The sequence below is a fragment of the Anthonomus grandis genome, chromosome 2, assembly GCF_022605725.1.
Source record: "Anthonomus grandis grandis chromosome 2, icAntGran1.3, whole genome shotgun sequence".
NCBI lineage: Eukaryota > Metazoa > Arthropoda > Insecta > Coleoptera > Curculionidae > Anthonomus > Anthonomus grandis.
The window spans coordinates 42,807,319-42,830,899 of NC_065547.1; the positions used below are offsets into that span (position 1 = coordinate 42,807,319).

General features: G+C 33.3%; 3 protein-coding genes and 1 long non-coding RNA gene across 4 annotated transcripts in view; 2 read left to right on the plus strand and 2 right to left on the minus strand.

Annotated features, from left to right (window-relative positions):
- LOC126750636 (zinc finger Y-chromosomal protein 2-like) overlaps positions 1–23,581 on the plus strand; it is a 33,521-nt gene that overhangs the window by 4,664 nt on the left and 5,276 nt on the right. Inside the window, exons 3-5 of the mRNA XM_050460290.1 lie at positions 21,289–21,533; positions 21,598–21,808; positions 21,862–22,492. Of these exons, the coding sequence (XP_050316247.1) occupies positions 21,289–21,533; positions 21,598–21,808; positions 21,862–22,492 (1,087 nt within the window). The remainder of the gene's footprint in view (positions 1–21,288; positions 21,534–21,597; positions 21,809–21,861; positions 22,493–23,581) is intronic.
- On the minus strand, positions 7,202–9,525 carry LOC126750634 (KRAB-A domain-containing protein 2-like). The gene is made up of 2 exons (XM_050460287.1): positions 7,942–9,525; positions 7,202–7,885 (listed from the first exon to the last, which is right to left on the minus strand). Exons 1-2 carry the CDS (start codon positions 9,503–9,505, stop codon positions 7,626–7,628), a joined length of 1,824 nt encoding a protein of 607 aa, XP_050316244.1. The 5' UTR covers positions 9,506–9,525; the 3' UTR covers positions 7,202–7,625.
- On the minus strand, positions 9,882–10,841 carry LOC126750640 (uncharacterized). Its single transcript, XR_007665777.1, has 3 exons — positions 10,685–10,841; positions 10,352–10,631; positions 9,882–10,213 (listed from the first exon to the last, which is right to left on the minus strand). It is a non-coding gene; the product is annotated as an uncharacterized LOC126750640 (long non-coding RNA).
- LOC126750638 (cyclin-H) lies at positions 11,488–12,922 on the plus strand. The gene has a single exon (XM_050460293.1). The coding sequence runs from the start codon at positions 11,853–11,855 to the stop codon at positions 12,843–12,845; it is 993 nt and encodes a 330-aa protein (XP_050316250.1). The 5' UTR covers positions 11,488–11,852; the 3' UTR covers positions 12,846–12,922.

Here is a 23,581-nt window from a genome sequence, read left to right on the forward strand (position 1 = left end):
ATACGCCGGTACTCTCCAACATTCCTGGTTGATCGTATCAAATCCACTTTTATGGCACTACAAACCATTGCTTCCAGTTGTCCTTGCTTTTGATGAAAGGTTCTTATACTGTAGTGTGGTATTTATGATAATCTTAAAGATAAAAGGATGTCTCAAAATTTGAAACCATATTTCATTTTTTTTACAAGTAATCGGTCAATTTTCAAATGTAATTGAAAACAAATCCATACATTGTACTGCCTAAATATCGTAGAGTATAAACAGCGATAATATATGAGCGCTTTAAAATTTAACAATGCAGCAAACAAAATTAGGTATGCCGATATTATTTCTGTTCTGTAAAAAATAAATACAGCAAATACCTATCAGACAATCGGAGGCGGTTGCTCATTGATGAAAGCGATGCTATTTTGATATTTTGGATAATGCGTAATATTTAATCCCCCAACCTGTATACGTCTTAGGAGGAGTCCAACAATTTGCATGCAATTCTGTTGAAAAAATCACTCCACAAACTAATCTACCGATGTCATTTACCTTTTTAATAATTCGAGGGTGGACAAATAAAACTGTATTATCTACAGTGCATTTTTTTTATCTCGGGTCATAGGGTTTTACGTGTGATATTTTCAACCCCATGTCAGAACCTGTTCTATTTAATCGATAGGATTGAAACTTGGAACAAGTGAAGTTTAAGTTAACAGACTTTAAAAAATCCCATTATTTTGCAAAAAAATTTGCGAGAAACCTATTTTTTGAGGAAATTATTTTGTGTCACTGTCAGATATTTGTCTACCTGCTTTGAAGTGTAAAGGTAATGAAGGTTACGAGATGCAGAAAAAGCAAACTTTTTCATCAGAAAAACGTATTTTAAATAGGTTTCTCGCAAATTTTTTTGCAAAATAATGGGATTTTTTAAAGTCTGTTAACTTAAACTTCACTTGTTTCAAGTTTTAATCCTATCGATTAAATAGAACAGGTTCTGACATGGGGTTGAAAATATTACACGTAAAACCTTATGACCCGAGATACAAAAAAATGCACTGTATATAGATGATTAGATGTATGTATAATAAGTTTAGAAGTTAAGAATCATGGCCACAGATAAATTTTATTGGTCTTTTTCAGTGGATACCCCAATAAAAGAACTGCCATTACCCATGAGCACTACACTTTCTTATGATAGTTTACTCCCTAAGCGGCATTATATTTAAATTTTATTTAAAATAAGATAGGTACCTAAGATTTTTTCCCATGCACTCATTACTTATTTAGATGCGTTTAAGTGTTTTGGTTTGAATACTGTTTTATTTTTGTATTTTGGTATTGTCATCTTGTATTATTTTGGGTTGTGACCAACCTTGAAAATAGATCTAAAGAGATTAAAACATATATTTAACTTTTTCGAAAGTTATAATTACTAAGAACAAGATGGTACTTGCCCGATACGTATTTCTTCTTATTGGCTACTTCAGAACAATGCAAAAGAGGAAAAATACATATGAGGTCATGAGCCTGTTCCAAAACCTGAGGTACTAGAGTTGATTACACAAATCAGTCTTATCCTGAAGAAACATGTTATATCCATTTAATCACCTAATTATTCTTGTGTTTTAATTACGTTAATGAGCGCAAAGAAGGCGTTTTTATTATTCACATATCTTTAAGAATAAAGAAATTATTGTCCTGCGTTTCGGCTAGCTCCACGTTCAATTGAGTTGAACTGTAGTAAGGATTAGGAGAAGTGAACCTAGAAGATTTTCGCCATTGAGGTGATAAGTGACTCATTTTTACCTATTATTTTTATCATACAGTTCTAATGTTTAAAAAAACCTTTATATTGGGCGCTTTTCAGCATTCACCGGTGGATACACCGGGTTGCACCGGCAGTAACCGAGGCGTTTCAGAATAACCTCGGTACAATAAAACCCACTTTTCAAAATTAACCGTTGAAATCAGCTGGTTGCGACCAACGAGGTATCGGCTTATCCAGGATTTTAAGGTGGAATCTCGCTCGAATAGATTCTTCCTAGGATTCCTAACCTAGTTTTGTATTTTTTGCGGCTTAGTTTTTGTAAATTTATTGCTCAATTTTCATTTTGATTTTTTGTGGATATTTTTAATTTGATGGTCGAGTGAGTACCAGTGCCGGTTTAAGGTAGTTTGCCGCCCGGTGGTACAAAAATACAGCGCCCCCCCCTCCCCACTCGTTCAAAAAAATTTTTTTTTTTTTTAAAAACTTTTATTTCAAAAAATGTTCAGACAAATTTTACAAAAAAACAAAATAAAAAATACATCAGGTCAACGCCAGTATATAAATAAAAATAAACGATTCTATAGCATAAACTCTCTTACAACTAAAACTCCCAAAAAAAAACAAACTCAACTCTTAAGCTTTCTACAAAAAGTAAAACAGATTCTTTGGTTTTAAAGGAACGTAAAAAATAAATTACACATAAATATACTTATATAATAATGCATATAAATTACTTAAACGATTGTTTTCATGCTTTTAGTGACGCAAATTTTTCGATTATAGAAGATGTATCTATTTCATCAAGAATATCTTTATTAATTGAAATAATTGCCAAAGAGTTTAAATTTTCTTGCGCTATTGAGTTTCGTAAATAGGTTTTAACTCTCTTTAGAGTAGAAAACGATCGTTCACCGCTTGCATTTGTGACCATTATAGAAAAAAAAATGCGTAAACAAATATTGATATTGGGAAATGTAGATATTAGTTTATTCCAGTGGCGGCTCGTGCTTTACAAATCTGGGGGTTGCAACTGTAGGGGGCCGTCGGTGATCGCGAATGAAAGACTAAAAAGATTATCGCTGGCGCTTTGGCGGAGGCGAAAACATTTTTCGGTGTCATACCCACTTTTAAACGGCCAAAATAAGCAAAAAAACTGGAACTTTTGATATAGTGCAATAATTAAATTAAAAAAACACAAACGAAAGAAAAAAAACTTTAATGACATAATACCCTAAAAATAAATAAAAAGCGTATGTCGTAATTATAAATTATTTAAAAAGAAAATCCATCCGACGTTCTTTAGACTCGGCAAATTTATCAATTACTCTTTGATTGAAATCAGGAATGCTTTCGATAAGATCCCTTTCTTTGGAAAGCATTGCCAAAGCAGAAAGTCTTTCTTGGCTCATGGTGTTTCGTAGAAATGTTTTTATCCTTTTGAGAGTAGAAAAACACCGTTCTGCTTCAGCTGAAGCCATTGGAATGGTAATTAAAATTTTTAAAATCTTAATAGTTTCACTAAATGTTTCACTAAGCTCACCATTCTGAGAAATATAGTCAAACAGCACAAGTAGTCCCGAGATTGATCTAAGTTCCTGTGTTTCATAAATAACTTTTAGTTCTGTTCGGAGCTTTTGTTCTATAAAAAATGGGTAACACTTTATTGTTTCTTTAAATTTTATTTCAGGAAAATTAATACTATATTGGTTATACTGCTCCGAAAAAAAAAGACTAGCGGCGACTAAGTATCCGGTAAAACTGAATCGCTCCTTTCCTTGACAAATAATAATCTCACATACTTCTTTTGCTTCTCGACAAAATTCTGTAGAGTCATCCAGCCTACGTCGTTTGGACGTGGATGGCTCAATAGCGTCCGTGATATTATTTCTAATTTCCATTAATTTATTTTCAAAAGATAATATGTAGGTATTTGCAAGAGCAGCGTCAATTTGCCTCGATTGAAATTTACTAAATAAAATATCCACATGAGGCATTATTTTATAAAATAGATTGAGCCAAAAAACAAAATTTCTACTTTGAAGAATTTTCACATACCCTGATGCCTGGTTTGTGGTGCTAATATTTCTGCTTTCATTTAAAATTTGTTTCATTGTCTCTAAAATGCCATCTTTGTATTCAAATACAGTACAAACGACTCTAGAATTAAAATTCCACCTGGTCGGGGCTGAGCGTGGTAAGCGTTTTTTCACAATCTGGTCCAGTACTAACGATCTCTGAGGACTATTGGAAAAAAATGAACAAATTCCTTGTAAATTGGCAAAGAAAATTCGAACGTTTTTGTTTGCAGAAGCAGCATTTAACATTATTAAATTAAGTTGATGTGCATAGCAATGCACGTACGCAGCATGTTCATAAGATTTTTTAATTATTGCTTGCACCCCGTTAGACGACCCGCTCATAACTGATGCACCATCGTATGTTTGTGCAATGAGTTTGGTTTTGTTATCTTTAACATGTTTGTCAAGCTCTGCCAGAATAACCGAAGATAAGGTTTTGGCGTCATGATCACAAGGCACCAAAAAATCCCAAAAACGTTCAACTGGCTTACCGTTTACGATGTACCGAAAGACAATTGCCATTTGAAATATATTTGATACGTCACTAGTTTCATCGGCTATTATGGACAAAAAATCTGCTTGTTTTATTTCCTTACAAATTTCTTCTTGACATATATTAAACATTGTTTGCAAAATCTCATTTTGGATTGTCTTCAATGTACCTTTAAATACTGATGCTTTTTGTAAATGTTGTTTTAGAGCACCGTCTAATTCAGCACTAAAATCAATCAAGCCTCGGAAAACCCCAGGATTAGAAGATGACATAGACTCATCATGTCCTCTTAACGCGAGTTAGAAAGCTCCACAAAAACGTACACAATTAATAATAATGTTTAAAATATATCGATTTTGTTTTACCTGTTCATTATGCAGGTCAATATTTCGACGATATGCACCACTTAATTGGGCCGCTACATTGACACTTCCAAAAAGTGAATATTGTACGACATTCTTCATATGTGTTGCCGATGATGAATGTTTTTTAATGCGGTCTCCTGAGTGATTAAGATCAGTAAAACCTACTTTTGTCCAAGAAACTTCGCCTCCAAACAATAAACAAGGAAAACAAAACAAAGTATTTTTTATTGGACACCCACAAAGCCACGTATGTTTATTGTACAAGTCAGGATTAAACGTTCTCATAAAAGTCCTTTTTTTGCTAGACACAGATTGTTCTATTTTTAAAGGCGGAGTAGGCCTGCCAAGTCTTTTTATCTCAGCCTTATCATTTAATGATCGGCTACAGAACGGCTCTGCAATTAAACTTTGCACCGAATTCATTTTTACCACTAAAGCTTTAAATTAAAATTTATTTATATAAATTATGTTTACAAAACAGTAAATCAATTCAACACATAAAAACACAACACCGTACCGCGCCATAAACTGAATCAATGATCGGATTTTATTAAATTTGTCGGTAAAATAAACAAGGTTTGCACTATTCTTGCAACCACACGCACCTTATGAGAAACATTATAGCCGCCTCCTCCGACGTAGGCAACTTACAATACGCCGTAATACAATGTATGTATAATCGAGTGGTTTGCAGTTTGTGTGCACACCGCCGCGCCGACCGTCCGTCAGCGATCTCGATGCGACGCGATGTAGTATAGGAAATGATTGTTTTTTAAGGGTGTTTTGATAAAGTTTTAAATTAATACTTGATTGCAATTTACAAAAGATGCTATAATATAAATAAACATATGTTTCGTTTTTTTTAGTCTTTTTTTTTTGGGGGGTTGCACAAACCTGCAAACCTAATGAGCAGCCGCCACTGGTTTATTCTCATATAATGCATGAACTAAATCTAATGGAGTTTCTAATTTAATTTCTGATATAGAATTTAATAGTTTTTTTAGATGAACACATTCTTGAGGAAAATATTCATCTAACTCGGAGCTGTATTTTTCCTTTAGTTTGGTTGCTACAGTGATAATATTTTCATCTTCTATTAATTTTAGCTTAAAAAGAAATTCAAATGTATTTGAACATGTTTGATATATTTCTGACCGACGAATAATTTCAAATTTTAGATTATCGATTATTAAAAAAAAACACTGCGTGCGGATTTTATCTCTCTGGCTCAAATTTACGTCGGAACTTTTTTCTCCTAATTGCAATTTTCGTTTGATATTTCGCCTTTCAATATAATTTTCGTTTTCTGTTAACAACATTCCTAAGCTCTCATAATGGTCAAAGCGATCACGTAAGAAATCAAAATATTCTACTAAAGACGAGAAAAGTTGGGAAGTTGTACACAAGTCCAAATTCTCTCTGTGTACAGTTTTATTAACATCGTTAACCCTTTGCAAAATATCCAACCAAAACGATAAGATTATCCCATTTTCCAAGAAACTAAGTTTTTCGCATAACGAACTTGCTTCGACTCTTACAATATTTTTCTCATTAACATCTGTTGCTATATTATTTAAACAAGTCTTTATTGAATTGTAACTACTTTGTAGCGCCTTTATGGCATCAAAGCGAGAAGACCAACGAGTTGTATTGACCCTTTTTGGCATGAGCGATTTCTCAGAGCCTGATGAATCTCTTATTGTACTAGACAACAAGTTCCATCTATGTGTAGAAGCCGAAAAAAATGTATAAAAAGCTTGAACTAGCATAAAAAAAGATGTTGCTTCGAAGCAGCAATCCGCAGCATTTTAAACAACTAAATTGAGAGAATGTCCGGCACACGGAACATAGATTGCTAACTCATTATGTGCCTTAATAAGCGCTTGCAATCCAGAAAATCGACCACTCATATTGCTTGCGTTGTCATATGACTGACCCCTGCAATTTTGAATGTCCAAATTAAATGTCTTTAGCATATCCATGACGCACTGCTCAAGCTCTTGTGCCCCATGCCCAATGTTATCATAAAATCCTATAAACCTTTCAAATGGAAGCCCTTTACTATTGCAATACCTTAAAATTATTGTTAGCTGATCCTGATGTGATATATCGGGTGTTGAGTCTGAAAAATATTTATTCGCCTTAATTTGTTTAGCAATTTCCTCAATAACCCGATTCGCCATGATAGTGAGGACTTCATTACAGATATCCTTGGATAGGTATGACGTTTTACCCTTGCCCAAATTTGCCATTCGATTTATATGGTCTTTTAAAAACGGATCATATTCTGCTAATAGTTCCAATAAACCCCAAATAATTCCCATTGCGCTTTTCACCAAAACGTTCATCAGTTCCTCTAAATGCCAATTCCCTAGAGGCCAAAAACTTAATGACGCTTATAATTCTTCTTAATACTTCGACCCAATAATCCTTTTTGCAACTTATTTGTTTTTCCAACTCATCGTTAATTTTTCCTCGCTTTAATTGGCGGCTTGTGTAAATGTTAGGATCAAACACCGATTTCGGCCAATGGTCGAAAAATACGGCCAAAACGCGTTCTGGCCACTAACCTATTACCAAAGTCCGACAAATCGCGTTCCGGCCGTTAAATGTAGACCAGAACGCGTTCTGGTCCTTTTGAAATTACCAGAATGCGTTCTGGATCTTTTCAAATTACCAGAACGCGTTTTGGATCTTTTAAAATTTCCAGAATGCGTATTGACTTTTCGCAGTTAGCCTGAAAGCAATCTGACTTTTGTCACATTGCCAAAACGCGTCGAACACATAAAAAAATCGTTCAAAGGCCAGTGTAATATGGAAAAATATTTTTATTGTTTATGTAAGTATAACATTCAAATGTTAAAAGTAACAAAATCAACTCTAAAAGAAACAGAGAAAATCAAAATACGTAAAACTTTTGGAACCTTAAGGGCTTACTTATTTTTACATGAACTGTTGCGGTGACATTTACTGTTACACACTACTTTCTTGGCCCTACACCCACATTTTCTGTCGATGCAATATCGTTTGCAATTGCACTGTATAAAGCCTTGTTTCGATCCAGATGCTAAGCCAGAAGCAGTTCGAAGAGATACAGACGTTGACGGGACTGTTGAAATATCAATAAAGTCGGAGTCGGCTAAGGTAAACTCATTACGGCTATACAGCGATTGCAAAGTTCCATCTTTCGTTCCTGAAAATTGATAAAACATTATATTAAATAGCTTATTTTATTTATTTATTACCTACCAAGCTGATAAAGTCCAGAGTCATTTATACTGAGTACAACAGCTAACACGTTTCTCGGGGCAAGTCTACCTCTGTCCACATCAGGTACTCGTATAATAACGGTTTTTCCTACATCAATAGGTGGTAACTTTGAATTCGAGAGAGCGATCATTTTCTCGGCCTGCTTTTCCAGTTCACCTTTAGCCTCGACCCGTACATTACTAATATTTTCATTTCGTAAACATCGATTACATATAATGCTTTGTTCACCCCCTCCATTTCCTTCCTTGGCTTTTCCGCAGATGATATGAATAGATAAGCAACAAACTGAACATCTAAGGGAATCTGACATTTCTTTTTCGCATATTGTACAGACATTTTTCTCTTGTTGTTGTTGTTGTTGTTTATCTTCAGTATTCCTTCTGTTTATCGAATTATCGTCGTCAACTAGACGCAAATGTCCATCTTCTCGTTCGTCTGAATTTTCTTGATTGCACAACTTTTGTAGTTCCTCTTCTGTTTTAATGTTCGATAGCAGTTCCTTAGGAAGTGACGAATCTTTAAGACCGATCTTTTGAGGCGTGCCGAACATAGCTTCATAAGGACTTTTAGTTATTCCTGTATGCAGAGAACGATTTTTATTGCTTTGCACAAACCGCAGTCCTTCAGACCATTTCGTTGTGTTTTGGTCAGCCAACCATGTAACCAACATGTCCCTTACATCTTGATTCGATCTCTCTACGGACCCTTGGCTTTGCGAATGACGAGGTTTTCCATGGACCAACTTCAATCCGGGCCACATTTCAGCAAGATTTTCTACGATGCGGTTTGCAAATTCTCTGCCATTGTCGCTTTGTAAAATCATAGGGGCGCCGAACAAACAGAAAATATCTAATAAATGATAGGCCACTTCTTCAGCTGTCTTTGTTTTTAGTGCTCTTAGCACGGTGAATTTTGTTAAATGATCCTGATAATTGAGAATGAAACGAAAATCTTGGTCTGGTTCACTTTGCATGTCAATTAAGTCTACTTGACAGCGCGAATTCATTTCATTTGTTAAAATTGGTTTAACCACTAAACATTTTCGTTGCACTTTCTTTTTTAATTGACACTCTTTGCAAATAAATAAATAAACCTCAATTATTTGCCGTGTTATATTACAATATTTCCTCTTTAATTCTGAGTCCATCACTACAATAAATAAAAGAATATAATTAGATTTTATGTCGGTTGGAAAAACTCCAAAAAACAAACCTCGTAATCTCTTATGCCCTGCTCCTACATGAGCAGAATGAATGATATCAAATAATTCATCAGTCGTGCAGAAATAACGCAGCTCAGCAGTCTCATCCGCCCTCTTCTCTATCAGCTTTTCAGTTTCACCAATTTTTAAAATATCGTACCTTTTCAATCGTCGCCTTTGTTTTGAAGAAATTGGGTCACCGTTACTTTTACAAGCCTTTGCTTCCTTTACCTCTGAAAGTATTTCATAGTATCTTTCTCTTGTAAAAATATTGCTACGATCATTGCTATCACAAATTAATTGTTGCAAATCATCACTGAAACGTAACTTAAGGTCTTCCATGGCACTAGCACACGTTTTCGCTCTAGCGAAATTTTTACACGCGCTCGAATTAAACACTAAACTAAAATGAGCGTTGCCACAGAACGAAATATGAAACCTACATCGATTACGAATGACAAGTTACAAGACACTTACAAAATCGCTTTCTGGGCTGTTTGTTTATATGCTCGACGCGTTCTGGCAATTTCAAAATATCCAAAACACATTCTGGTCTATAATAAAAGGCCGGAACGCGATTTTTCGGACTTTGGTAATAGGTTAGTGGCCAGAACGCGTTTTGGCCGTATTTTTCGACCATTGGCCGAAATCGGTGTTTGATCCTAACATAAACATTTAAACTATCTAGATGACCAATGGAACGCTCGTGTTCGTCGAATTTCTCAATGCATTTATTCCACGAGGAAAATCCGGTTTTAAATTGGTTTTGTTTGTTACTAAATAAACAACAATATAAACAAAACACATTTCCAGTACTTTCTGAATAAATTGCCCAATCTCTTCGAACTACTTCACCGTTAACTAGCTTCTTATTAAAAATTTGCTTGGTAGCATACCTATTTTGGTCCCCATGTTTTCTTTTAGACATTGAAAAGTCAATTTTATCAAGAATTTGTTCGGTCCAGTTATCCAAAAGAATTTGCACAAAATTTTGACCAACCTTCCAAAGTGCCGGATCCTTAAATTCGGTCCAATCGTCTGTTTTTGCATCTACAAATAAATACATTTGAATGCATTTCTATACCATTGAAATACAATTAAAATATTTACAAAGGATTTTGTCTTCAAGGTTTTTTTTTAAACTGAAATTATGCGTAAAAGCAATATGCAATCACCAAAAATATTTACCTATAATACTATCACCAACTGTATTATTTTGCAAAAGACTTTCCTGTGGCTCCATCTCAAGACCGGTCTCTTGGGTATTCATCTCATTTGCAAGGCTAGTGCTCGTACTTGGTCCAGGTTGAGGTTCGCATATACTTCTGCTCTCGTCTACGTCTGTGTTACCCCGTGTAAAAAAACTTGTAACTTTAAGAGTGTTTTCTAAAGCTTTCTTTTCCTTTTGCTGTTTTTCCAGTTTTCTTTTGCGCCAATACGAGCCAGATAACTTTCGTCCGTCCATTTCCTAGTTTTTTTTTTTGATATTAAGAAAAAAAAACAACTAAAATCATAACTTACCGTATTTAATTGCCGTTTAATCTTTTAAAAATCCTTATCCGAATAATATCACCGATTAAACTAAACACCAAACTTACTGTAATTTTAAAGTAAACCTATAATTCTAAACTTTCTAACATCACCAATTTATACCGCCAATTCTTTTTATACTGCACCGGCAAATAATTGTTGTTTTGAAATAATTGGCGGCTAAATTTTATCGCTTGTCGTAGGCAGTAATGCGGAGCTGTACAAGTAGGAAACTAGGGCTTTAACTCGTAATTTCGCATTCATATTCCACTTTACGATTTTAATAATAGATGTCTGTTAGCAAATAAGGCAATTGAGTTAATAAAATACCTACCTTTTATTTTTTACATTTTTTATAGGTCTGGGTTCTGCGAAGTATAGTAATCTCTGAAATAAGTTGTCGCTTTTTTTGATTGTGGTTTTAAAATTTTATTATTTAATAATAAAAGGCGGGAGTAGCTAATTTTGTGGTAAACTTAAGGGCGGCGCGCGAAGCGCGTTTTTCTAATATTTACCGCCCGGTGCTATAGCACCCAAAAGACCCCTGGTTAAACCGGCACTGGTGAGTACGAATAAAGTCGAAGCATAACATAAAACTTTAATACAATTTTTTTAAATTTTATTTGTTTATAGGTACTGACCAAATTTATTTGTTTATAAAAGTTTCAAACTGATTGCAACAAAAACTGACACCCTTACAATGGAACCGGGTTGTTTTTGTTTGGTTTTTAGTTTCTTAATTATCAAAACAGTGGCAACCTGTCGAGTATTTTCCATACTTTATTTGCTTCGCTTTGAAATTTCTTAAAATATAAACATAAACAGAATTAAGCTACTAACTGTCAAACAAATTCTAAGAAAATCAACCAAAAGATCGGTTAATTCAACCGATGAATTAATGGTAAATTCTGAAAAATGCCCATTTATAAACTATAAAACCTCGAGACTTGAGGTTATGAAACATGCTTGTACTTGGCGTAGCGATCAATTTAAGTAAGCGTTAAACTTCCGAAGAAGCCGCTGTAACCACTCCCAAATACCTTGTCAAAGTTAACCTGTATAAATCAGGTTATGTTTCACCTGAAAAAAAGTAAACAGAAAGCTTAATAATAAATTCCCATAATTTAACTTGGATTTATTCGATTTAGTTGTGGAAAAAATGTTTCCCACAAGTACCCAACGGAAACATTGGATGTTCAGCAGCGAAGAAGAATTAAATTCCCTAAGAGAGAACGCTAATAGCCGACACATTTTAACTTATGGGAGGAACATGAATGAAGCAACTAAACTAGCCTATTTCCTTAATCCCGAGGAAGAGAAAACCATGGTAAAACGGTTCGAAAACCACCTAAAGGATTTTTGTAAAAGGTTCCAGCCTCCCATGCCCAAATGTGTTATGGGCACAGCATTCCACTACTTCAAAAGGTTTTATATAAAAAACTCTGTCATGAACTATCATCCCAAAGAAATCATGGTCACTTGCATCTATTTGGCTTGTAAAGTCGATGAATTCAATGTGTCTATTCAGCAGTTTGTAGCAAATATTAAAGGAGACAGAGACAAAGCTACTGATGTGATACTTAATAATGAACTGTTGCTTATGGAGCAGCTAAATTTTCATTTATCAATACACAATCCATTTAGGCCAGCGGAAGGGTTACTTATAGATATAAAAACAAGAGGTTCCTTGCATGATCCTGAAAGGTTACGCCCAGGAATCGACCAATTTCTGGACCGAGTCTTTTTAACAGATGCAATTTTACTTTATTCACCTAGCCAAGTTGCCCTGGCGGCGATTTTACATGCAGCATCGAAATTGCAAGAAAACTTGGATTCATATGTTACGGAAATCCTATTTGCGAAAGGTGGCACAGACAAGTTGCATATATTGATAGATGCAGTGAGAGCCATAAGATCAATGGAAAAAACTGCCGGGACTATGCCAGATAAAAATGTTATTAAAATGCTTGATAAAAAGTTGGATAAATGCAGGAACCCAGAAAATAATCCTGATAGTGATATTTATAAAAAGAAAATGCAAGCCATGTTGGATGAGGATGATGATGTTTATGCTGCTATATCATCACAGAATCAGTTGAGGGATGAAAGTGCTTTAAATATGAGCATACCTGCGTCTCCTGATGGGGCTTAAGTGGTGTTAGGTGCGCTTTAGTCAAACTGTTACTTAAGGATGTCTTATTTGTAATAAAATATATATATTTTTTTAAAGATCTCTATATTTTTTTTCTATGATCTATAAATAATTGGCCAAATAATGAGTTCAAAAGCTAGGAGTAGCATGTCACAATATTAATACCCCTAGTGTTACATATTTATTCCAATCCAAAAATTTAGCATAATTATTACAATGTTGTGGCCTTAAATATACCTAACATAAAATATAATTTATGGGTTTTTCTGTTTCAAAACTAATTGAAAAATATTCTATATTACTATGTATTACTATTATGAAAAGCGTAATTACCACTAAATATTGCCTGAAACCTACTTATAATAAAAAAAAAAACAAAGCAAACAGATTAGCAAAAGAAGACCTTTATCAACAGATCTTGTCACAACATTGTGTATCATTGAAATTCTATATATTTTATTATTTTTCTTCATTAATTTTAAAAACACTTAATATATAATTGCCTTACAGTAAAAAGATTGGTTTTTTTAAGAGTAAGTCTGGCAAATATCTTTTATTTTTATTGTTACAAAATTTAATCACATATTTTTGTATAATACTAAGAGGTTGGGTCACACTTACATATGCACTACTCCATACACTCATTCCCTACATCAAAGAGTGATTGATCATTTTAAGTGATTTTCTAGAGAGGGTTTTCTGAAGCTAGTAGTTTTTATAAATTGTTTTTTGAATTTTTTCCACCAACATACTCTACATGACTCATACCACAAGTTCCTATTCATAACAACTTATAGTTATTTGATAGATTCAACTCCATGTACAATGTTCATGCATTGAAATTCCTCCCCTCTGATAAAACAAATATTGATTAATCTTAATATCTAACAATTGTTCATCATTTTTATTCCTCATTGAAAATGGTACATACATTTTTTAACATTCAGTCTTAGATGATGCTGATTTAGCCATAATTGAACTTTTGATAAATATTATTCCGATTTATGCAAGCTGCTACAAATCTCTAAATTTCATGTTTTACTAAAAGCATTATCTTTACTCTCTGTGGCCTTTTTGTTGAATAGGACTTATACAATATAGAGGTCATATAAAATACCTCTGATTCCAATATTTTCTAGTTTTTTCAATAAAATTGGGTGAGGTAGAGTCTCAAAAGCAGGAGTTAGGGGAGACTGGCCTAAAATGACATACCACTTTATTTTTGCTTATTAATTTTTTATTCTTTTAATGTAAACATACAAAATCATTAGTAATTTATAATACTAAAGGGTTATAGTAAGAATATAACCTAATTTTTTAAAAATAAATGAATAATCGTGGCGAAAAAAATATAAAAAGAAATATGTAAATGTGTCATTTTATCCGAGCATACTTCGGTAAAATGACATAAGAAACTTACAATAGGTACATAAGGTCATTACAAGTTAAAACTAACAAAGTTCACATACATATTGTTTGCTTCTTTTAGAAATACCAGCACACTCACAATGTGCCCATTTCGAGCACGATTGACATCTAACCCACGTTTCCTTGGACTTGGACATAGATTACAAACTGTTACAATATAGGCAGGGTGGATCATCTTCGTCGTCTTCATCTTGAAACGGCTCTTCATTATCAGAGTTTTCGTCCATTGGGACAAAGTGTTCGGATGCTACTATGGCAGCCTTACGTGTTATGCGGTTTTTACTTTCTTTGGCAACTTCTTTGATTTGAATAACTTCTTTTAAACTTTCAGGGCTTTCAACTAAATTTTTTTTGGTTCGCTTTGCGAAATTCAGCAGCTTGTTTTTCCGCTTCTCTAGCTTTAAGTTCCTCTAATATTGGGGTACTCGTAAGGACTTTGGTTCCTTCTGCCTTCCGCTTTCTTGGGTTTGCTTGTATCCCGGATGAACTTGGAAGAGGGGAAATGTCTTGTGGGCGAATAACTGAAATATTGTTTATATTCAATGAATGGTTAGCCACTTGAGTATCACCATCTTTATATCTATCTGTGACCATTTCAGGGTTAAACAGATAATCAGGAAATATATCTGGGTTTAGCGGATATATTCCTGTTTTCATAAAGCTTTCATAATGATTTGTAGCTGCTTTTCCATATGCTGCAGCAAATAACTCGCCAATCTGATATGAAGAAACAGTTCTGCCTGGATAACATTTTAGCCATTTTGTAACTTCTTGATCATAAAATGTTTTTATTGGCCCAAAAAAGCACACATCTAAAGGTTGCAGCCGGTGGGTGCAATGAGGTGGGAAACATATCATTTCTATTCCATTTTCTTTAGCAAATCTTGTAACATCTAGAGTTTTATGGCTAGCATGACCATTAACCAGAAGTAAGACTTTATTTGCCTTTGAAGGATTAGAATATTCTCTAAAATGTTGCATCCATTTTAGAAAAATCTCGCCCGTCATCCAGTCTGTCTCCTGAGCTATTCCCAATGTACCTAAGGGAGCCTCGTCGGTCAGTTCCCTTTTCCAGTTTTTTCTGGGAAAAATTAATGATGGGGGATTATAGGCTCCTGCTGCGCTCATGCAAACCACAGCTGTAATATGCTGCCCCCTTTCAGCACTTGAAATTAAGCCAACTTGTTTTCTACCTTTGGTAGCAAGTATTCGGCTAGGTTTTTTTGTTTTGCGGTTTATTGAAGGATTGTGCTCTAGCGGCCCAAGTAGGTTCAGGCTTTCTAAGAGATATATATTCCATTTCTTTCTGCCAGTTGATACGCCAAGGAACGAACTTCATCGCATGATAAACCAAATAAACAAGATCCCAATAATTTGATAGGTTGAACTAGGTCCCTCTCCAACTCTACGGAAAACGTGGTTTCGTATCGGCCTAGACCCTTATCAGTAGCTTTGACTCTTTTATTTTTGTCCGATGCTCGTCTTCTTAGCGTAGCCTGGGGTACGCCAAATGTTTTTGAAGCTTTGAGCCAGCTCATTTCTCCATTTTGTACTGCCGCAATAGCTTTTTGCATCTGTAACGGATCCCAAGACTGACGCGTGGTTTTTCTTGAGTAATTTCCAACCATTCTAAAAAAAATAAGAAGAAACAATTCATTTTGAGAAACTTTAAAAAAATAAGGGAAAAAAGACATACTATATCATTTTAGCCATATAGGTCTTATGTCATTTTACCCAACTTGCACCACAAACACATGTTTATTTATAAAAATGTTATTTATCAAACAAACTTTTAAAATGTTGTTATTTTACCAATAAATAAGATTAATACATACCTGTAATTAGGTTAGAGCGTAAAAAATTAAACTTTTAATACTTAGGTTAAATCTTCTGTTTTAAAACACAAACATTTTGTAGACTTGAAAAAATACAAAGCACGCCCTATGAACGTTAACGCCAAACTAATCTCGATATTTTTAATATCGCGTAATATAAAGACGTGCCGAGACACTGTTGACATAAAGTTATTCCGAAAAATACTGTTGCCAAGTTGGAGATTTTGTACCTATGTTGTTTTACCCTAGTATGCCATTTTAGGCCAGTCTCTCCTACATCAATAACAATACCGAAAGTTTTATATTTATTGTTGACGTTTCTTACTATATAATCTGTAGCATGTTTTATGCTTCTTCTGTACTTTTCTGAAGACGAAAACTATATTGAGAATTTGAAAAAATATATTTGTTTCTTAAGAACTTAACCAGTCTTAATTTTATGCATTTCTCAAAAAGCCTGGTCATACAACTTGTTATAGCTATTGGTCTATAGTTTTCCTTGTATAGTATCACTTGTTTGATAGACTGGAACAATATGGGTAGCTTTCTTCAATAATTTAGCGAAGGATCCTTTTTCCAATATTAGATTTATTTAAGTATTATAATAGTTTTACTAAAGGCTCGCAGGAATGGAAAAATTACAAAATTAGTGCGTCAATCTTTTACAAATAAGTTTTTGTCAATGAAATTATTGATTGTGGTGTGACTATGTTTATGACTAGTTGTACATTGATTATACTTTAATAGACAATCCAAAAAGTTGAGATTAGGGGTATAGATTTTAAAACATTTTTCTTTTAAATCCCATCTGCAAGGAAATGTTTGTTATTTTGCACCCACACTTTATTTCCATATACATAATATAATAAAGTTAATTTACTTGGGACCTAGAAAACGTAATTTTTACTTGTATAAATAATATCTAAAAATATTATAATATAATATTATATTATATAAAAATATTATATCTTAAAATTTTAAATATGTTTTATACTAAAAGCTTCAATATTTATTAAATTGAACTTTTCTCTATGCCTTATTTTAACTTTTTACACACAAACTTTTAACAAAGGAGGTGCAAAACTAAAAAAAAATAAATATATAAGGGTTATTCTTAAAAAATGACCGGATAATACTAGTACAATTGAAATTAAATAAATTCGTTTTAAAATGTGATTTTGATGAATAAATCCAATAAAAGTAAATTAGTTTATAGAATGACCATAGTGGTCGAGCTGAATAAAATATATTTTGGCCAAATTTTCAAAAAAATTATTTGGGTGGAACACGGACGTGACATGCCATGACCACGGACATGATCTATTTTCTTGCTAGTACAAAAATTTTAGTTTTAAATTATAAAATTAATGCATTTTAATAGATTTAAATAAAAAACATGATTCAAAATGAAACTTTATTCTTTTAATGATTTTTATAACAGTAAGAAAGTAAGTAATCTTAAACAATTCATAAAAATATTATAAACAACACTTATTTGCTAAAACAAGTTTAGGATGGAACTTAAATTTTTAAAAAGGTATTCGGCTTTCTTCTGAAAATACTCAGGAGGATCTAATACCATTTGAATTTCCTGTTCTTCAATAACAGCTATTTCTGGTACTTCTGGATATTTAAACGTTTTAGTTCCAGTTCCTAGTTTTTTTGAAAAATTTAACAGTATATTCTTTGTTTGAATCTACGGATAATATACACGCCACATAATGTCGATACATTTTTTTCCCAACAATTTCACAACAACAAACATATTTTTTTTAAACTGGTGAATCTGGTCTTTTGAATTTTTGAAAGTGGTATATCATCACTTGTATCACTGTCAGATCCATAAATGTCATTGTATTGTAGGCGTTCGTGAACTGGTGACCAGAAATTATCATAACATTGGAAATAAAACGTTGATTTATTGCGATACTGGGTCGACGGCCCATCGCTGCAAAAATGAATGAAAATGAAAAAATGAATGAATGATTTTTAAATTTGGAACAAATTGTTTACTTCCTGTAATAGCGGGTCTAAATGTGCACAAATCGCAGCAGGGTCATGTCTTAAACAGTTAGAAAGGGTGCAATAAGGTTTCATATCGCCACCATAATAGATAACACAGGTGTGCAAACTAATTTGCTTCTTTGACGCCCCAAAGAACTTCGGAAGCATATTTTAAGACATAATTTTCTGAAAAGTCCATGTGGATTAGTACTGTTGTATCCGACAGTGACTTTTTAACTAAATCGATTGGAGCGTACTGGTGATTTATGTTACAAATATGTTGCATAAATCCGTTTAACGTGGCTTTAAAAATATTCACTAGTTCTTCTTTGGTGCAAATTTTCGTTAACTTGACGGTCTTCGAACATATTTTTTGCTGACCCTTAATATCAACTTCATGTCTCTGAATAGCCCACGTTTGATAAGATATTTGTTCGTTTTTTTTAATAATGATTAAAATTAACGTTTGTATCTTTGCACCGTCTCCCTATTCTTATAATTGGGAGACAAAATCCAAAATGGACGAAACTTGCAAAATGTCGAATAGCTCAACTTTGTAAAATTAGGGTATAAAGCTGTAAACTTTTTGTGAAGATTCAGAAGCGTATCATTTAACAGCCGCTTCTTATTCTTAACTTTGTGTTTTGTAATTGTTTCTTTTTTTCCGGCTGTTATTCTGCTATTTTCATCTTTTTCTAGAAGATTCTTGCTTCTATATCTTGCTTGTGTAAGTGCTTCTTTCTTCCATCTGATGTGAGCTTCGCCAAATGTGTAAGAAATTTGTATTTTTTTACCACTTCACCATTAAGCATCGATAGAAAATAGACCTTATAAGGAATAGTTTTTTTTTATCTGCTCTTCAATCACTTCAGCAAATAAAAGTTTTTTTTTACAGCTGAGGGTACCGTATATTTTTTTAACAAGTTGCTGACGTTTGATTTAGGACTTTGTATTTTAGAAAGGTGACGATGATTTGCTCTGCTTGCTTGGGTTTTATATTTATTCACGCGCTTTTTTAGGGTATTTACTAAGAGCTCCAAATCCCTAATCTTTTTTTTCATTGTGTTTCGGTTTTTCCTCGCTAGTTTTTGTACTCTTATTTGTTGAGGAGTAATGTTTCTCGATCCGCTTGGCCCAGGAATATCTTCTAATATCGGTAAAGGGCTGGATGGTGGGGTGTTGTGGTTAAGAAAATTATTTTCATTTTCAGCGTGTTTTTCGGCATCTTTTTTTCTCTCCCTATAACGCCTTGAACGATTTCTCCAATTTTTTCGAATTTTTCTTTGAAATCGGTCACTAAACTCTTGAATAGGGCGTCGACTTCGTTTTTTTCGTTCCCTATCTTTTCTTTTCTCTTCTTCATATCGCACAGGATCAGCTTTAATTTTTTCTCTTGCTTTGCGCATACTTAATTTCTTCGCTTCTCTTCTTTTTTCTAGATCTCGATCGCATATTTTCTTTGTTCTAGCCATAAAAAAAAAGTGTTTTTTAGTTGATGCATTAGTGGGTTATCTAAAGCTACGCAATAAATATCTTTTTATAGATTATAAGCTCATAAAGAAAAAGTTGTTAAAAATACTTTTAATGTGTATAAATAATATTTAATTGTCCACGGAATCACGTCCATGGCCAACTTGTGGACATTCATGATATACGGACGTGACGTCCACGGACGTGATGGAAAATTACCTTTTGACGGTTTAAAATTATAGATTTTTAGGTTAGGTTACAAAACTTCTGTGCAACAATGTTTATTTGTGTTTTTCTTTATGACAATACGTATTTAACATTAATAAGATTATTATCCTTACTTTTTTGGCTGCTCACAGACGTGATCACAGTGCTTGAAACAACAGGTATCACTAAAAAGGGCACTAAATTTGCACAAAACGGTTTCACTTGCGACATCAACAAAACACTGAGGGCAAAAAAGTATAAAATTACTAGAGCGTCAACTAGGAGGCATACTTTTAAAAACATATCGCACGCAGATATTTTGATTCTTTGACTTTGTCCACGGACGCGACGATTATTTGGTGACAGCAATAAAAAATAGTAATACTCTTAAAAGTTAAAACTAAATCTTTTTCAGTATACTTATACTTATTTTTGACCCAAACGTGGTTTTGAAAATGTACAAAAATTAAGTAAAATTTTTGTTCGTTTAGTTTAATGACACATGAAACTAAAATAAGTTTGTTGGTGACAGTCCACGGACGTGACATATCACGTTCTGTGGTTACAAAAAATAAGGAAATATATATTTTTTATTTTAATTGTTTTATAATTCTTTTTATTATAAAGTAATATAAATATTTATTACGTAAAAAGAAGAAAATTTCTTTTGTATAAAGAATTTTTCTAAGGTTACGTAATTTCCGGCAGTTTCAGGAGAATGACCCATAAATAAACAATAACCTGAAGTGAAAAAAAAAGAGAAAAACAGTAGCAGATTTTTTTGTTGAACTTTTACATTTTCTCCTATAGTGGGATCTCAATACTCAAAAAAATATCTTTTAGTTTAAAGGAATATTGTTAAGTTGCCCTGGAAATACAAATTACAAGATTTCCATTTAAGATTTATCATTAACTACACACTTTTTTCCATTTCAGGTTCTCATCAATAAAATATTTAGCACTCATCAATAAAATATGTGCAGACATTGTGATGGTGTCATCAGCACATCATTCAGAAGCTTGAACTCACTTTATTACCGATTTTGGTCATCTAATTTTAACATGTTAGATATACCCATATACATTTAAATTCAGAAATGATAAACACCAAGCACAATCATAAGGCACCATATAGAAATCCTTGGCAAGGTTTTTTTTTTTATAAGAATCCCTGTCGTCCAAGTTTGTTTATTTATAGGGATTCCTGGATAATATTAAATAAAATACTTCTTCGCCTACATGACTGTTGTTAGTTGAACTTTTACAGTCCTTAAACAAGGCCTTTAGATATTTTAATTATTAATCATTTACTTCTGAGAGTAACCCTAGAAAATTTGGATTCAATATAGGTATAGACAGTTTCCTGCTAGCCACATTCAGAAAGTAAAAAAGGTGTTTTGAAAGTTTCATTATTCTAAACCATCATGAAATTGGGGCTACATCATTATGCTATTAGCAATCTTTTCCTGTTTCATGTAAATATTATCATTAATTTTTAGGTCACTTACACCTAAGAAGAAGCCTGTCCAACAAAAAATAATTTGTAAAATACCAAAAAATCTTCTCTCAGAAAAATCTTGGCACAGGCTTCTTAAACCCAAAAAACCAGCGAAGATATGCTTTGTTTGTAAGAAAGAATTAGAAAAAGACGAAAGTATAAACTTACACCTGTACCGTTACCATCCAGTGCAGCTAAAAATCCGCATTAGATGCCCAAAGTGCCCGTTTAAAACTTCTAGTAAAGGTAATGTGAAGAAAATGATGATTTATTAATTCATATGAATTCTTAAAATTGTATTTTTTTTTAGGAAAATTTTTAAGGCACATGAAGCGACGGCACTTGAATGTTTATGATAATAGACCATTTTTTTATTGTAAGTTTTGCAAATTTAAGTCGAAGCATCATGACGTAGTTAAAGAACATCAACGCAAAAAGAAATGTAAACATTATAAATGTAAAACTTGTGGTTTTATTACTACAAACTCAACAACATTTAAAAAACATAGTGACGTACACAGGTAAATTTTTCGCCGATGTATTTAATCAAGTTTAAGATTTACCTTAATTTTAGTGACCAACAATTAAGATGTCCGTACTGCACCTATAAAGGGAAAAACGTCTTGTGTTTACGGTCGCACATGATGGTCCACAAAAAACAAACTTTGCCCTGTAATATCTGCGAAAAATTAATAGATATTCGGTTTATGGCAACCCACGTAATAAAGCATTCCCTATCAAAAAAAGATATGGTGCTCAGGTGCGACAAATGCGACTATAGAACCCTGTACACAGCGAATTATACCAGACATTTAATAACACATAAAAAAGAAAAAGAAAAAAAGTTTAAGAAGTGTTCCGATTGCGATTATAAAACGACCGATAGCGGTAATTTAAAGCGCCACTACTTGTACAAACACAGTCCGGATTTCAGATGGAAATGCGATTTGTGCGAATTTGCTACCAACCATCACAACTCGTGGAACCATCACAAGTTACGGCACAAGTCGTACGAAGAACGGAAAAAGTTAAAATGCCCCGAGTGTAGCAACGTGTATTTGACTCATAGGGGGTTGCAGATTCATATACTTAATTACCATAAAAGGGAGGATGAGGTGCAGAATTACACATGCAAATATTGCGGATATTCATCGCGAGATAAGCAGTGTTACAAGAATCACGTTAGGGCGAAACATGAATCACATGTAAGTAATTAATTAAACTAACTTGAGTTTTGTTGAAATACTTGGTAAATGCAAATTGCGTTTTTACTATAAAATTATAATAGTCCGAGAAGCGGTCGTAAAATTTTGGTTACATGGCGTACTGGTATGAATTGTTAAAAACTAATCTATTCTTACGTAATCCTAGGCTAAACGGCAAATTTGCCGGGTTAAATGTTGACCGAGCCAGTTTAATTAATTATTGAATAATTGGTTCTACCAGGATACAATCCGTACTGCGATAAAATTACATGAACATAAAAGTAAAAGACATCACGAATCCGAATCTTACGACTTGTCAGCCCGTAACACAGCCCTGACCCTCGGCAAGTCATTTCTTAAGGGTTACATTTAATCGAAAATTTGCTACATTGAGTACCAATATGAGATTTTGCATTGTTAGTGACACGTGACAATGAGTTCATAATGTGATATATTTCTTAATGTTGATTGAAGTATGTTACTTTAACTAAAATTCTATAAAATAGCAACTTATATATGTTTTTATATATTTTATAAATGCTTTTTACATGTTTTATGAAAACCATTTTCATATAAAGTCAATCGGGATAACTGTGACACAAAATAATAAAGTTGAACTTTAGCAGTACGCCATTTGTTGAATCTTAGATCTAAGGCTTCAATTCGGTGTCCTAAAAGAAAAAAGAACGTGATTGATAGTTTTTTCAGGGCTTTAAATCTTTACAAATATAAATTTTAGCTGTTGGTTTTTCTTCAAGTGACTCTCAAATCTACATATTTACTGAATTTTGTGATATTATTACTACCAATGAATGCAATAGTCCATCCAAGGATACCTTACGGAAAAGGTAACCACATTTTTAAGTTTAATGCATGAGCGTACCCAGGTAGGAGGAGGGGGCAGCTGCCCCTAGAAGATAAAATAAACGTCAAATTTCCTGGCAAGTGGGAATTAAAAACGTATTACCTACTCTGCGCAAAATGAAGTATTAGAAACTAAATATCTTTTCAGTTAGATATTTTGATTTAATAGCGACTCAATATAATTTAAATCTCCCGCGAAACCGTCGCATCTCGTTGCGGTACACA

Bases quoted from the DNA above. Each gene is read 5' to 3' on its own strand.
- LOC126750634 (XM_050460287.1), bottom strand. From the start codon at position 9,505: ATGGAAGACCTTAAGTTACGTTTCAGTGATGATTTGCAACAATTAATT. The intron at 7,886-7,941 runs GTAGGTAATAAA...ATCAATTTTCAG, and splicing joins CTCTGGACTTTATCAGCTTG to GAACGAAAGATGGAACTTTG.
- LOC126750638 (XM_050460293.1), top strand. From the start codon at position 11,853: ATGTTTCCCACAAGTACCCAACGGAAACATTGGATGTTCAGCAGCGAA.